Source organism: Canis lupus, chromosome 21, assembly GCF_011100685.1.
Source record: "Canis lupus familiaris isolate Mischka breed German Shepherd chromosome 21, alternate assembly UU_Cfam_GSD_1.0, whole genome shotgun sequence".
NCBI classification, from domain to species: Eukaryota; Metazoa; Chordata; class Mammalia; order Carnivora; family Canidae; genus Canis; species Canis lupus.
This window is the reverse complement of record NC_049242.1, coordinates 28602849-28613353: the sequence shown is the minus strand read 5'-3', so window position 1 is coordinate 28613353 and position 10505 is coordinate 28602849. Positions and strand designations below refer to the sequence as shown.

The 10505-nt window shown below is 41.0% G+C and overlaps 3 protein-coding genes across 3 annotated transcripts; all 3 read left to right on the top strand.

The window, feature by feature from the left end:
* Positions 1–1671, top strand: LOC609402 (hemoglobin subunit beta-like). The gene is made up of 3 exons (NM_001270883.1): positions 1–158; positions 278–500; positions 1418–1671. The coding sequence occupies exons 1-3, from the start codon at positions 67–69 to the stop codon at positions 1544–1546; spliced, it is 444 nt and encodes a 147-aa protein (NP_001257812.1). The 5' UTR covers positions 1–66; the 3' UTR covers positions 1547–1671.
* Positions 1672–6297: 4626 nt separating this feature from the next.
* Positions 6298–7786, top strand: LOC480784 (hemoglobin subunit beta-like). The gene is made up of 3 exons (NM_001270884.1): positions 6298–6457; positions 6577–6799; positions 7531–7786. Exons 1-3 carry the CDS (start codon positions 6366–6368, stop codon positions 7657–7659), a joined length of 444 nt encoding a protein of 147 aa, NP_001257813.1. The 5' UTR covers positions 6298–6365; the 3' UTR covers positions 7660–7786.
* Positions 7787–8857: 1071 nt separating this feature from the next.
* On the top strand, positions 8858–10218 carry LOC476825 (hemoglobin subunit beta-like). The gene is made up of 3 exons (XM_038568846.1): positions 8858–9015; positions 9144–9366; positions 9964–10218. Exons 1-3 carry the CDS (start codon positions 8924–8926, stop codon positions 10090–10092), a joined length of 444 nt encoding a protein of 147 aa, XP_038424774.1. The 5' UTR covers positions 8858–8923; the 3' UTR covers positions 10093–10218.
* Positions 10219–10505: the final 287 nt, after the last annotated feature.

Genomic DNA, 10505 nt, shown 5'->3' with positions numbered 1-10505 from the left:
GGGACAGCTGCTGCTTACATTTGCTTCTGAAACAACCGTGTTCACTAGCAACCACAAACAGACACCATGGTGCATCTGACTGCTGAAGAGAAGAGTCTTGTCTCCGGCCTGTGGGGCAAGGTGAATGTGGACGAAGTTGGCGGTGAGGCCCTGGGCAGGTTGGTATCCATGTGGCAAGGCAGGCTTTTGGAGAAAACATGAGAGCTGGGCAGATGGAGTTAACTCAGTCCCTTGGGTTCTGACGGGCACAGCCCTCTGTGCTGTTTTCACTCCTCAGGCTGCTGATTGTCTACCCCTGGACTCAGAGGTTCTTTGACTCCTTTGGGGACCTGTCCACTCCTGATGCTGTTATGAGCAATGCTAAAGTGAAGGCCCATGGCAAGAAGGTGCTGAACTCCTTTAGTGATGGCCTGAAAAACCTGGACAACCTCAAGGGCACCTTTGCTAAGCTCAGTGAGCTTCACTGTGACAAGCTGCACGTGGATCCCGAGAACTTCAAGGTGAGTCTAGGATATGTTCCATTTTTTTTTTCTTTTCACTTTCTAGTCTCTCACCTGATTCATTTACCTACCTGTTCTCCCTCCACCTTCCTTTGTACTTCAGCATATATCATCTTGAATACCTTTCAAAGTTTATGTAATTTCATACATTTCCTTTCTCACTGCCTTTTCTTTTTCATCAAGTTATTTATTTAACTTCTTGTCTTCTTCCCCTGACTAGTTTTTTTTCCCTACTCGATATGCAAATTATGCGTGTCTACTCTCATCTACTTCTCCACTCGGAAACATCTTTCTGTCTCTCCAAATGGGGATTGGAAGGGCACCTCAAGGAGTTGTCAATCTAGAGGCTACAAATCATTTCAAAATTAAAGGATAATTGGATTTTTATAGAGACAAGACTCAATGGAAAGGAAAGGAATTGAATATCTGAGAATAGTGAAGTAGGACACCCACAGGTGCTAAAAGACAGCCCAGCATCATACTAATTAATCAATTAACTATTAAATTATATATATAGGGATCCCTGGGTGGCGCAGCGGTTTAGCGCCTGCCTTTGGCCCAGGGCGCGATCCTGGAGACCCGGGATCGAATCCCACATCGGGCTCCCGGTGCATGGAGCCTGTTTCTCCCTCTGCCTGTGTCTCTGCCTCTCTCGCTCTCTCTGTGTGACTATCATAAATAAATAAAAATTAAAAAAAAAAAAAAAAAAAAAAATAAATTATATATATATACATATATAATGAAAATATACAGTGTACATACGCATATATTTGCTCATTTATGCTGATGGAGAAAACCTGAAAATCAGTTTGGGCTGAAGTGTGGGGAAAAAAAAAATCATTGGCTCAGTTTCTCAGAAGCCGAGTTTGATTTCTCTCTTAATTGTGTATGCATGTCTCTCTATGTCTTCCCCACAGCTCCTGGGCAACGTGCTTGTGTGTGTGCTGGCTCACCACTTTGGCAAAGAATTCACCCCTCAGGTGCAGGCTGCCTATCAGAAGGTGGTGGCTGGTGTGGCCAATGCCCTGGCTCACAAGTACCATTGAGATCCTGGCCTGTTTCCTGGTGACCACTGGAAGACCCTGTCTCCCTAAATTCTTTCTTCTGAACTGGGGGAAATAATGTCCACCATCAAGGGTATGGCTTCTGCCTAATAAAGAACCTTCAGCTCAACTTTCTGATTCATTTCACTTATTTTATTTTATATTTTATTTTATTATTATTTTTTACTTTATTTGTCTAGGGGTGTGGGAAATACTTGAGAGTCTACAGATAGGAAGCACTTGTTTCTTATTCAAAGAGGTCAAGGGAGATGAGAAAAGGAAGTAGGGGCCTACATTGTCACTAGTGGAAAACACTTCTCCCTCCAAAACATAGGCACGGTCAAGAAGATTTTATATAGAGAATGCTGGCATTATAGGGGCTCTGTGGAAGACTTCCAACTTAAGGCACAGCCCTCAGGCTAATGCTTTTACTTATTTCCAACAATTAGTTAAAAAACAGGATGCTCGATTAGAGACATAATGAATGATCAAGATACTGTTCTGTTTCCTTTTTCCCTACTTCCCTTGCCTGCAGTGTAGCTAGTTTACCATACCATGCTCTATCCGTTGTTCCTGCTCTAAGGAAAAATCTCCCTCTTTTACTTGTCCCAACATGGCATAAATAATTCCTCCTCCCACTCTCCCATTTCAGTCAAACTGCATCTCTGCTTATCCCTTGTGATGCCTTTGCACACTGGCCTCATTGTGCTTTCCAATATTGGCTATGAAAATCATTCCAAACCCTTCCCCTCTCCCTATTTTCCACATTTCTTCTTGTCTGTCACACTCACACTCTTTGCTGAATAAACATTTCTGTCTATTTTGGACACTACCATGTGACTACTGTGCCTTGCTAAGTTCCTTCATAGGTAGGAATTGAATATTTATTAAATAAAGTAGTCCATGAATAAATAAATGAATGAATGATTATTCCCTATCTTAGGACTGTTGGAAGTAGAGGACAATCTGAACAAGGAACCATTGCAGAGAATCCTTTGGTGTTGATGCCCTAGTATACAATGAGGAAGCACAGAGGAAAGGAAAACACTGCTCAGACATTTACTTTCTGTTCAGAGCCTACTGGACATTTGGCCTTATGAACTAATGCTTTATGTATTTGTAAAAAGGGCATAGACTGAAGCCAAGACTCTATCCCTAGAGAGGCACAGTTTCAAAGTTAACTTGGGAAATCAACACCACGACCTACTTATCATGTCAACAAAAGCTAATTCTGGATGAGGATCTGAGCCAAACAGAGGAAATATTTGTGTAGTGATTATAGACTGAGACATTAAATGTTCTGTAACAATTAGCACATAGTTCAGTAAACTTATGACTAGATTGGCTGTATTGCTTTTCATACTGAAATATGACTTTAAAAAAGTGTATGTACATCATTTCTGTGAGTTCTGCTCCTTTGGAGTATTTTTACTTTATTTAATTTTATTAACTTGAATTACAGTTTTGAAAGGATGCTAAATTGATGTAACCCAGAGATTGTGTGTCTTGGAAAGAAGAGTGAAAACTAACTGTGCCTAACCCAGGAAAATATGGAATATTTTGTAGAAATGCCTTAATGAACAGAATTTGAAACTGAACACTGCTATATGTACAAGTGTTCCAATTGAGTACCATTTCTGAAACAAATAATATTACATATCTTTGGATGACTGTCATGAATCACTTGATCCTCATTCTCTTAATTATACTCAGACTAGGTCCATCCTAAATTCAAAACATCAAGAAGTTTGCAAACTTGACAAACTGGAGAAAAGAAAAAAAAACCTTTCTGTCTCTTGGGAGCTCAGGGTGTTTGTGCATATGTGTATGTACACATGCACATGTGTGTATGTGTGTGCGTGTGTGTGCACATTCATGTGTGTATGTGTATGTTTAGTGCTCAATGGGGCTGGAATCGAAATAAAGCAGACATCTTTTGGTACCCCCTATTTGAAGGGTAGAAGTAATGGTAAAGATGGCAGTGACTCTAGAAGTTTCTAGAATCTTTGAATGTTGATCGGGATGTGACCACGAGGCTCAGAGCATAATCACATTTATCAGTTTATTCTTTTTGTCTGATATGTCTGAACTTTTGATGTCTTATTAACAACTTGAAGCCTTGGCCCTGCAGGGTAAGGGTAAGAAAAGAAGTCTGTCGCCCTCTTCAGTCTTGCTAAGTAGCAAAGGCGAGAGAGAACAGCAAGTCCTGTCCTGAAGCCAGGAACAAGGTGGCTGCAGAGTTGCCAGTATAAAAAAAAGTGGTTCATAGATCATTCATGGCAAAGAAGGCTGAGGGAAGAGGATAAAAGACAATTTAGGGGAAATATTTGTGAGTACAGAAAATGTTAGAGGAAGTCTGAGCAGATGCTGATTTCTGTCAAGGTGGCAAAGCTATAGTTTAGCCTTGACAATTTGGCTTTTTACAGTAAAGTATAAACATATTCATTACTGTTATTTAGTAAGGCCTGTGAACTTCTCATGACAGAGAGCTTTTGCAAAAGACATGTCCAAACGTCCCAAGAAAGACTTCCCTTCACACACTTATACCCAAACTCTGAAATCAGGGGTGTGAAATAGAGTCTTGAAAATAGTGGTAAACGTGGTAAAGCTAATGGAGTTTTAAATTTAGTAAAATGAAACTCAAAACTTACAGATCAAACAAAACGTGTGTGTGCATCCGTGTGTGTGTGTGTGTGTGTGTGTGTGTGTGTGTTTGGTTTCTAAATATCTAAAATATTTGAAGGCTCCCTTTTCCTGGAAGTCAACACATGAAATCTTGCCCCAGGAATAGACAGATAGTCAGAACTTCTTTGCTTATGGGTTTTAGAGAAGAATAAATATAAATAGAAAATGCTAGAATTGTATCTCTTTTACTCCCATCATCTTTTATGGGCATGTAATTCTGACCTAACCTCCAGATTACCAGAGAAGAACCAAGACTTTCCTCTCTGTCTGAGAAAGATCAGAGAGAGGTTGTTCACAAGTACTTGATGGGATTTGGGATGAGTAAAAGGGGAGAGAGATCCTTACTCATGTAGCAGTGATGGAGAAAGTAGTTTAGGGAATGGAACAATGGAAGTGGAGATTTTGTGAGTTTATTTGAAACAACTAGAAATAGAGAAGTCCTTTTCTTATGGTTCACCCTGTAGTTGAGGTTTTGGAGTGTTAGACGTGAAAGGATGAAAAATATATGTTAAGTATTTGTAGCCAGTGATGACAACAGAGAGAGAAAGATGGTTCTAGACATCAAGGTACCTTAATCAAAAGAAGATTCTAACGCAGGAGAAACATGGTAAGTAAAAAAATGCACAGCCATTTCTTTGCTTATAGGAAAGGGGAATTTAGGAGCAGGCTAGGAGGCAAGAGGTACACAGATGATGGGAAGTTGGAAAAAGAACCAGCAGGGCCGTCCAAGAACACCAACATCCTAAGCTGAGCTTAGAAATGCTCACTGCTTTTTTTTTTTTTTTATGGTATCTTTTGATAGTAAGGAGCAGAAATCTCCACTTCAGTTTCTTTGCCTAAGAAGTTAGTTATCAGAATGTATTACTTGGAGGAGAGAAGGATAAGGGGAGGGAAATTGGAAAAGCTATAGAGATAGGGGAAAACATGATAATAAAGGAAGATTTTAAAATATTATTTATATATTCCTGAAAGACACACAGAGAGAGACAGAGACATAGGCAGAAGAAGAAGTAGACTCCCTCAGGGAGCCTGATGCCAGACTTGATCCCAGGATCCTGGGAACACACCCTGAGCCAAAGGCAGATGCTCAACTACTGAGCCACCCAGGTGTCCCTAAAAAAAGATTTAAACAAAAAAATATGTGGACGAAATGAGATTATAAGTGGTGAATTTGAATAAAAGAAATGGTTATACACACAGCATTCTTAGTGGTCTAGGGGGATGATTATCTAAGCCAAAGCCATAGTGCCCTGTCACTTTCCTGCCACTCATTTCAAGTCACAAAGAAGCTTCTCTCTTCTCCCATTCACTTTTCCACATCAGTCCAGGAAGAAATCATTTTTATGTCCCTGGTTAATTAAAGACATTATTTTTCTCACTGCTACTAACCATTTTGTTTTTTAACTGATTTTTCAGTTAGTTTTATTCCTTACTACAGAGAGATAACTCTATGTTTTCATCTGTGGATGCTCAAAACCTAATAGAGTAATTATTACACAGGAGACTTCTGATTTATACGTATTTTCAATTTCCAATCATCATTTACTTGGTTACATGACTAAAGTATGAGAAAAATGAATGAATGAATGAATGAATGAATGAATGAATGAACTAAGCATCTTTCTAGGAGGATTTAATCCAAACCAAGAGAAGGAAGATACACGTAGGACTGTGGCAGAGGTCCCATCCACACTGTCCATGTAATTAGATTCTGAAGACACAGGGGGAGATCCATCCATACGCTTTTAAGTTGAACACAGTGGATGGATGCCTTCTATTTACTGGACCTGGGATTCTTCATTTGTATAACAAGAAAATTGGGGAGGCACTCTCTAAGAAGTTACCAGGTTATGGTTCTCAAAAGTGTAACAGTACACTTGCCAAAGAATGATTTTAGTAGCAATTTGTATTGCTGAGATGGGCCTGAAGATGGGAGGGTCTGAAGTCAGACTCACAAGCCAGTTTCAGAATTGCCAAGGATAGGCTTCACCCTGCGTGACCACACCCAGGCCTGGGCCAATCTCATAACAGCAAGGATGCAAGATCAGGGCTGGGCATAAAAGGAAGAACAGGGACAGCTGCTGCTTACATTTGCTTCTGAAACAACCGTGTTCACTAGCAACCACAAACAGACACCATGGTGCATCTGACTGCTGAAGAGAAGAGTCTTGTCTCCGGCCTGTGGGGCAAGGTGAATGTGGACGAAGTTGGCGGTGAGGCCCTGGGCAGGTTGGTATCCATGTGGCAAGGCAGGCTTTTGGAGAAAACATGAGAGCTGGGCAGATGGAGTTAACTCAGTCCCTTGGGTTCTGACGGGCACAGCCCTCTGTGCTGTTTTCACTCCTCAGGCTGCTGATTGTCTACCCCTGGACTCAGAGGTTCTTTGACTCCTTTGGGGACCTGTCCACTCCTGATGCTGTTATGAGCAATGCTAAAGTGAAGGCCCATGGCAAGAAGGTGCTGAACTCCTTTAGTGATGGCCTGAAAAACCTGGACAACCTCAAGGGCACCTTTGCTAAGCTCAGTGAGCTTCACTGTGACAAGCTGCACGTGGATCCCGAGAACTTCAAGGTGAGTCTAGGATATGTTCCATTTCTTTTTCTTTTCACTTTCTAGTCTCTCACCTGATTCATTTACCTACCTGTTCTCCCTCCACCTTCCTTTGTACTTCAGCATATATCATCTTGAATACCTTTCAAAGTTTATGTAATTTCATACATTTCCTTTCTCACGGCCTTTTCTTTTTCATTAAGTTGTTTTTTTTTTTCATCAAGTTGTTTATTTAACTTCTTGTCTTCTTCCCCTGACTAGTTTTTTTCCCTACTCGATATGCAAATTATGCGTGTCTATTCTCATCTTCTACTTCTCCACTCGGAAACATCTTTCTGTCTCTCCAAATGGGGATTGGAAGGGCACCTCAAGGAGTTGTCAATCTAGAGGCTACAAATCATTTCAAAATTAAAGGATAATTGGATGTTTATAGAGACAAGACTCAATGAAAAGGAAAGGAATTGAATATCTGAGAATAGTGAAGTAGGACAGCCGCAGGTGCTAAAAGACAGCCCAGCATCATACTAATTAATTAATTAACTATTAAATTATATATATATACATATACAATGAAAATATACAGTGTACATACACATATATTTGCTCATTTATGCTGATGGAGAAAACCTGAATATCAGTTTGGGCTGGAGTGTGGGGAAAAAAAAAAAAAGATCATTGGCTCAGTTTCTCAGAAGCCGAGCTTGATTTCTCTCTGAATCATTTATGCGTGTCTCTCTATGTCTTCCCCACAGCTCCTGGGCAACGTGCTTGTGTGTGTGCTGGCTCACCACTTTGGCAAAGAATTCACCCCTCAGGTGCAGGCTGCCTATCAGAAGGTGGTGGCTGGTGTGGCCAATGCCCTGGCTCACAAGTACCATTGAGATCCTGGCCTGTTTCCTGGTGACCACTGGAAGACCCTGTCTCCCTAAATTCTTTCTTCTGAACTGGGGGAAATAATGTCCACCATCAAGGGTATGGCTTCTGCCTAATAAAGAACCTTCAGCTCAACTTTCTGATTCATTCCACTTATTTTATTTTATATTTTATTTTATTATTATTTTTTACTTTATTTGTCTAGGGGTGTGGGAAATACTTGAGAGTCTACAGATAGGAAGCACTTGTTTCTTATTCAAAGAGGTCAAGGGAGATGAGAAAAGGAAGTAGGGGCCTACATTGTCACTAGTGGAAAACACTTCTCCCTCCAAAACATAGGCACGGTCAAGAAGATTTTACATAAAGAATGCTGACATTACAGGGCTCTGTGGAAGACTTCCAACCTAAGGCACAGCCCTCAGGCTAATGCTTTTACTTATTTCCAATAATTAGTAAAAAATAGGGTGCTCGATTAGAGACATAATGAATGATCAAGATACTGTTCTGTTTCCTTTTTCCCTACTTCCCTTGCCTGCGGTGTAGCCTACCATGCCATACTCCATCAGGGAACCAGTTCCAGCTCTAAGAGACAACTATTCATCTATGGGTCCTCAAAACTTAATAGAGTAATTATTACACAAGAGACTTCTGATTTATACATAATTATTTTTCCAATCATCATTTATTTGGTTACATGACTAAAGTATGAGAAAAATGAATGAATGAATGAATGAATGAATGGGCTTTAAGTATCTTTCTAGGAGGTTTTAATCCAAACCAAGAGAAGGAAGATACACGTAGGACTGTGGCAGAGGTCCCATCCACACTGTCCATGTAATTAGATTCTGAAGACACAGGGGGAGATCCATCCATACGCTTTTAAGTTGAACCACAGTGGATGGATGCCTTCTATTTACTGGACCTGGGATTCTTCATTTGTATAACAAGAAAATTGGGGAGGCACTCTCTAAGAAGTTACCAGGTTATGGTTCTCAAAAGTGTAACAGTACACTTGCCAAAGAATGATTTTAGTAGCAATTTGTATTGCTGAGATGGGCCTGAAGATGGGAGGGTCTGAAGTCAGACTCACAAGCCAGTTTCAGAATTGCCAAGGATAGGCTTCACCCTGCGTGACCACACCCAGGCCTGGGCCAATCTCATAACAGCAAGGATGCAAGATCAGGGCTGGGCATAAAAGGAAGAACAGGGACAGCTGCTGCTTACATTTGCTTCTGAAACAACCGTGTTCACTAGCAACCACAAACAGACACCATGGTGCATCTGACTGCTGAAGAGAAGAGTCTTATCTCCAGCATGTGGGGCAAGGTGAATGTGGATGAAGTTGGCGGTGAGGCCCTGGGCAGGTTGGTATCCATGTGGCAAGGCAGGCTTTTGGAGAAAGCATGAGAGCTGGGCAGATGGAGTTAACTCAGTCCCCTGGGTTCTGACAGGCACTGACTCCTGTGCCCTCTGTGCTATTTTCACCCCTCAGGCTGCTGATTGTCTACCCCTGGACTCAGAGGTTCTTTGACTCCTTTGGGGACCTGTCCACTCCTGATGCTGTTATGAGCAATGCTAAAGTGAAGGCCCATGGCAAGAAGGTGCTGAACTCCTTTAGTGATGGCCTGAAAAACCTGGACAACCTCAAGGGCACCTTTGCTAAGCTCAGTGAGCTTCACTGTGACAAGCTGCACGTGGATCCCGAGAACTTCAAGGTGAGTCTGTGGGACCCTCAACATTCTCTTTGATCTTCCTTTTTAAGACCCAACTCATGATGTCCGTAAAGGGTATGGGCATCAGGATGTTGTTCAGAGTGTAAAGGAAGTGTTCTAGTTGCATAAGTATGGACTCCTCAGCACTGTTTTACTTATTTTATCCACTTGGCTCATTAATTGTTTCCTCTTGTCCTTTTTTTTGTTCTCTGCAATGGTTTTTCTTTATTGTTTTAATTAAACTTTTGAGTGTTTAAAAAGTGCTTTTAATCCATTCAAAAACATTTTTTTTTCTGATCCTTTTTTCCTTATCTCTTTTTTGAAAGCAAGGAAGATAAAATCTTATTGCTTCTTTGCCTAGTTGGAAAGAATAACCAAGAAAATTTAAGATTTGGGTTAAAACAGAAGGAAAGAACCATTTCTCAATGTAAAATGAGGGTGATATTGTTGGAGTCATATGGATTGTAACATCTTAATAATCAGCTATCTTTCTGCTTATATTCTAATGACACTGTTTGGGTCTGTGGATGGGTTGGAATACTCTGAGTCTTAGCTAGGTCCCTCTGCTAATCATCCACATGCCTCTTGTCTTCCCCACAGCTGCTGGGCAACGTGTTGGTGTGTGTGCTGGCCCGCCACTTTGGCAGGGAATTCACCCCATTGGCTCAGGCTGCCTACCAGAAGGTGGTGGCTGGTGTGGCCAATGCCCTGGCCCACAAATACCACTGAGTTCTCTTTCTTGCTTTCAAGGCAAAGTCATTTGGTCCCCGGACCCCAACACTTGAACATGGGGAAATTGCGAAGTCCTTTGAGCATCTGGTTCCTGACTAATAAAGAACATTTATTTTCTATGTACTGGTGTATTTAAATTACTTCTGTGACTGTCACTGGAATTGTTACATCACATGAGAAGTCAAGTCATGTAAGACATAAAGAATGAGGGGCTAGTTCAGATCTTGGGAAAATATATCCGTATTTTGGACTCCATGAATGGAGAGGTTATAAATAGCTAACTATGTGGCAAACTGACCCTGCTGCCTATTTTTACTTTCCCTTAGGAAAGGATTCAACTAGAGACTTGCTTTGGGGGTTAGGCTTTTCCTATGCTTTATTTAAATCAAGCATTTTATTTAGGCTTACTT